Source organism: Haliotis rubra, unplaced genomic scaffold (genome assembly GCF_003918875.1).
Source record: "Haliotis rubra isolate DU_JTF1 unplaced genomic scaffold, ASM391887v1 Scf72, whole genome shotgun sequence".
In the NCBI taxonomy this organism is placed as follows: domain Eukaryota; kingdom Metazoa; phylum Mollusca; class Gastropoda; order Lepetellida; family Haliotidae; genus Haliotis; species Haliotis rubra.
In genome coordinates this window covers 967,580-973,402 of record NW_025767435.1, presented here as the reverse complement: position 1 = coordinate 973,402, position 5,823 = coordinate 967,580, and the positions used below count along the sequence as shown (strand labels likewise).

The following is a 5,823-nucleotide window of genomic DNA, read 5'->3' as shown; positions in this document are numbered from 1 at the left end:
CTTAAAAGAAACTCTCATTTGCAAACATTTAAACGTTTATTTTCCATATTGCTCATTGACTTGCGGTAGGAGAACGAATTCAAAATTTATTGCCCATGTCGTTGTGCAACTTCTTTCCCTTTTTCTTCAACAAAATTTAAATAACAACAGACATCATTCGTATCAAATGTGACAAAAACGTCAGATTTTTTTGTCCTAACGAGTAGCGTCGCTGGTGCGTTGCGCGTGCGGGGGGCTGAAGAAAAACTAACCCTAAAATTGTTCATTCGTCTCCGGTAAAATCTTTAATGTTCTCACTTTCATGCACAAAAGAAGCAAAAAGATGGAAATTTGACAACACTCGTGAGCTGCTGAGGTTGGGTGGTAGTCAATCGCTTTTCGATTCCTTTTGCATTTGCCAGTGTGGTTTTTTCCCTGGTTTACCACCAAACGTTTCATTACTGGTGTAATGCCATACCCACACCTGTTGGCCGTCTCAACCAGCGCACGCGGCACACGCGGAGAGGGGCGGGGCTTATACACCACCGAAGCATCTGATTGGCTGAGAGCGCCATCTGACTGTCCCCTCTCCGTGATTGGTGTTATCGAGGGAAGAGATTTACAAAGACAGCGTGCAGCCTATGACAAGGTATTTATACGGTGTCGTTCAGTTCCGAGTTAAGAGTTGTATTCAGCGAGATCACTTGTCACTCGCCGCCTCGTTCATGAGCCGACTCGACTTTTTCAACTTGTCAACAAGCAGTTAGTGCCTATCGCCTCTGTTACGAGTTTGGATACAGTGCAAACTTCTCTCTGAAAATGCCCCGTGCATTTCTTATCAAGAAAAGGGAGCGACCTGGGGATATACCTATCACTTATACACCGGAGCTGGCCTACCCTACCCCTATCCTGGCCGCTCCTACACCAGTCCTGGCCTCCCCACCCCCCGGGATGGTGTGTTTGACAGAGGAGACAGGAATGGACCTGACAAAGAAGGTAGCTCGTGATGAGAGACCCCATCAAGCGTCGCCTTCTGACAAAGTCGTCACTCAAGACAGATCTCTTCAAAGAGAAAAAGGTAATTATATTTCTTATGTTGATTTTAATTTTAGTAACATGTTTGTTGTTTTGATTTATTTTTATGATCTGCGCAATATAGTATATAGTATTCATAACCAATTAGGTACTACTTATTACACATTCCTCCTTTACTGGAACATTTCAGAAATTTCTATGAAATTTAGATAGCCTAAGACGTATTGTGAATATTCATTGTTTACTTTGGCACCTTAATGACATAACCGTACATGTAGAACATACTTGCACAAATGTTGAGAGTATATCAAAATATTTTTATTCTGATCTTACAGAACTGGACGAGATTTCAATACGTCTCAAGCGCCCGGATATCTACAGCAGTTCCTCACGAGGCAAAATAAGTCCCATCCATCCCCGACCTCTCCCACCGTTGATTTTCGACAAACCCATGCGTGGGTCAAGTCTCTCCCCAGGGATCGGAGACAGTGACCGTAGCGTCAGCAGTACCTCACCCATCGGGACCCCAAGCAGTTCCCCCCCGGAACCACCTCGTCTCCCAGAAGTATTCCCATGGCACAGCCCTATGTTCGGGAGCCTGCACCACCACCCGTCATTACTGCCTTTCAACTTGCGGTTCATGAATGGCCTTCCTGCACCCCCCGTTGTCCGACCGCTGGCAGAGTCCCCTTTCCCCTACCGGCACTACCCGGACGTCCCCTCAGCGTTCAAAGGCACCCACCACCTGCTTCCCCCTCCGCCGTACCTCCACGGACTACGCTATCCCCTCAATTTCTCCCCACCTGCCGCCGACACGGGGAAATTGGTTTTTGACGACCGGGTTATGGAGGGGATGGATTTGGGTGCACGGCTCTCTAAAGCCCCTTTTGACAATGTGTTGAATTATCCCGGGTTAAAAGCCCAAAGTGTGCCCTCAGATATGGACTTATCCCTCTCGGACAAGAAGAAAAGCAAAGAGAACGAACCCGTGAGGTACCAGTGTGATGCTTGCAAGAAAAGTTATTCCACTTTCAGCGGACTATCCAAACATAAACAATTCCACTGTACTTCGCAGATCAAGAAAGAATTTAACTGCAAATACTGTGACAAGACGTATGTGTCGCTTGGTGCCCTGAAGATGCATATCCGGACTCACACCCTGCCCTGCAAGTGTAAACTGTGCGGCAAGGCCTTCTCCCGACCCTGGCTGCTCCAGGGGCACATCAGGACCCACACCGGGGAGAAACCGTTCTCCTGCCCCCACTGTGGTCGGGCGTTCGCAGACCGATCCAACCTTAGGGCACATCTCCAGACCCACTCCGATGTCAAGAAATACAGCTGCAGATCCTGCTCTAAGACATTCTCACGTATGTCCTTGCTGTTGAAACACGAGGACGGCTGTTGTGGGCCCATGGTTCAATAACGTCATCATTTTGTGCTATGGCGTCATCGTTCATACTATGACGTCATCATTTTGTGCAGCAACGTCATGGATTCATGCGTTCAGTGACACTTGTTACAATGACACAAAGATGAGAAAGTGACTCTGTTGTTCTGTTAGTGCTGTGCATGTACAACATGCAACCATATTGTTGTAGATAACAGATGTTTATTTATTTGGTCAGTATAATGTTTATTTATCAACTGACAGCGTCGCGTTCTTGTCAACTAAAGTATTACATTTATTGCATTTACCATATTATTTATTCCTGTAGTCTCGCAGACCAAGTCTGTCTCGAAGCCGATCTCAGGTCATGAAAGTTTACCAGTCATCGCTACGTATTTATTAATATACCCGATAGGGGCGTTATTGTTCAAGATATGAGCCCTGATAGAGTATTCGACTATCAGTATAAGATATCATAGTATTCTTACACCATTCACTCAGTTTATCGGCGCATTGACTACAGCATTGGATACAATACTCTTTATTTTTACCAAAAGATTTACATTTTATCATACAACCATTTTACATCAATATTCTTATTTACAACGTAGTAACCATGGCAATAATTGTAATAAATGCAGCATTTTAGTATTTTTCAATTTGTACCCCATATGTTACACGTATTATCGGAGGGGCCAAATCATGTCACGGGGGCGTCACGGTCAGTGGACACAGTTGCACGAGCGGTCAGCCGCGACGACATTGACCGCCTACATTCCGACACTGTCCGCGGCTGGTTCTTTATAGTGAAGATTTTATTGCTTGTGAAATTGTCATGTGCCAAAGAGTTCTCAATTCACATGTTTCCTGATGTTGGTACGGTTACCACTGACATTATAAGTATTATTAAAATATTGATGCCTAAATATTGTCTTTTTTTATTTCGTATTTTTGCACAAACGTTTCTGATAAGATAATCTGCTTTTCTTTAAGGTTACCAGAAATAATTAAATACACTGCCGGGCATGGAAAGTAAACACTCGAGTCGACCAAGAAAATTACGAAAATTATAAAAATGTAACGAACACTGCAACTATAAATTTGTTACCATCCAATAACCATTTTTTCTACTATTAGACACGAGTGAATCTTTCGCTTTGCCCAGCAGTATAATGCTACACGAAATCCTTAAGTTTCAGGGGCGACGTGGTAGCCTAGTGATTAAAGCGTTGGCTTGTCACACCGAATATCCGGGTTCATTTCCCAGATATGTGTAGCCCAGTTTTGGTGTCCCTCGCTGCGATATTGCTGGAATATTGCTAAAAGCGGCGTAAAACTACACTCACTCACCCTTAGTTTCAACCAAGGGAGATGAGCGATCTATCAAACTCGTATTTACATCCTATGTCATTATATGTCATAAGTTGACATTAATCATTGACAGGAGCACCCTCATGACACAGACACACTCCATGGTGTACAGTTCTAAGTTCACAGTGCAAGGCAGTGCCTGGTTCTACTTCTATAACTCACTTCTTTATTTCATTCTGGTTGATGGAATCAGGCAGTATCACTTCACTGCTGGTGTGCAAGTTCACATGTGGTATATCTGTTTTCGGCAAACTATTTTTGTGTAATGCCATCGATCATGTAGATTTCTAAATGAGCCACGATTTACAGAACGTATTTCGGCTTCTGGTTTTATGTGGAAATTTAGTTTTGTCAGTGAAATTTATACTCCGAGTAAAGTTTCAACGAATGAATGGTTTTAAGCAATTTTATAGTTTAGGTTACCCAGCTTTTAAATTACGGAGTTGGTCAACCAGAGGTTGAAATAATGATTACCGATTCGTTAGGGAACGACCACACCGTCACCAGCATTCGTCAACACTCGCCCTCTTCGTAAAATACAAGTAGCTATTCGGCTTGTCCCTGAATAAAACGAGTTGGTCATGCATGAAACGCTAGGACTTGAGGAGGGACATTGTTTATGGAAAGACAACGTCTTTATTCCAAAAGATGCGACGTTTCGGCTTTAATGCTAACACCGTTATCAAGCACTTGCCGAAACGTCACATCTGTTGGAATAGAAAAGTTGTCTATCCATAAACAATGTTCCCGTTCATCATACCAGCTTCTAAATTCCCTTAAAGAAGAAAGTACACGAGCAGCCAACCATTCCCCTTTAGAGGTATCTGGGACAACAGCGAAAGGGGGATGGAGGGAGGGCATCACTGCAAATCGGTTCTGTCAGGAATCCGCTCTTCTAGTAACATCAGTCTGTTCCCAAATACCTGTCCTGTGATTCCTAGATCAAATGTCTCGTCCCACTTAACGATCATACGGTGGGGTAACCTAGTGGTTAAAGCGTTCGCTCGTCACGCCGAAGGCCCCGGTTCGATTCCCCACATGAGTACAATGTGTGAAGCCCATTTCCGGTGTCCCAGGCCGTGATATTGCTGGAATGATGCTAAAACCTAACTCACTCACTTAACGACCATAGTACTAGTGCTAAATTGCCTGGGAAAACAGTATACACAAATATTTGATGGTGGCCGATAATAAAACAAGACGACGGCGGAGTTTTCGATACGAGCATCATAGTTGTGTGTTGGACCGTACGTTTGAATATGTGTTAACATAGTTGTGTGTTGGGCCGTACGTTTGAATAGGTGTTATCATAGTTGTGTGTTGGACCGTACGTTTGAATAGGTATTATCATAGTTGTGTGTTGGACCGTACGTTTGAATAGGTGTTATCATAGTTGTGTGTTGGACCGTACGTTTGAATAGGTGTTATCATAGTTGTGTGTTGGACCGTACGTTTGAAAAGGTGTTATCATAGTTGTGTGTTGGACCGTACGTTTGAAAAGGTGTTATCATAGTGTTGATAAAGTTTGTAACTTTTGGGTCAAATGATTTTTTTTCAAGTGAAAACTTTCTTTTACCCATCAGTTATATATGTTTCTGTTAAAGAGATAGATACAACAACCGTAGCATTAAGACTACGTTGAAACAGATTTGGAAAAGATATAACCATATCAGCACTGTTTCACGTATACACAGTAACACTCGAGGAGGATCGCGAGAGACGCATTAATGCCCCATGTAACAAACTGGTTCTTTATTCGGATGCAAATTATGACCGGAGTTTTGAAAAAGCCAATGGTAAAACTATTTTCATTGCATGAAGATCGTATTGACCTGGATTCCACTCCCGAAAGCGACCATAGAACTCAGGGTGCCGTAATTCCCATTTCTTAACACACCTTTACGACCGCTTTAGCACTGAAATCGCTTTGTGGAAGCTGACCCAGTAAGTAACGAGTCTTCCGAGCAGATATAACAGTAGGCCATCATAAGAAACATATTGCTCTAACCCTGGGCCTAGATCTTCGAAGCTCTCTTAGCGCTAAGATAGTC

General features: G+C 43.4%; 1 protein-coding gene across 1 annotated transcript; it reads left to right on the top strand.

Annotated features, from left to right (window-relative positions):
• The first annotated feature begins 664 nt into the window (after positions 1-664).
• Positions 665-3,319, top strand: LOC124259400 (zinc finger protein SNAI2-like). The gene is made up of 2 exons (XM_046693531.1): positions 665-1,057; positions 1,350-3,319. The coding sequence occupies exons 1-2, from the start codon at positions 799-801 to the stop codon at positions 2,435-2,437; spliced, it is 1,347 nt and encodes a 448-aa protein (XP_046549487.1). The 5' UTR covers positions 665-798; the 3' UTR covers positions 2,438-3,319.
• Positions 3,320-5,823: the final 2,504 nt, after the last annotated feature.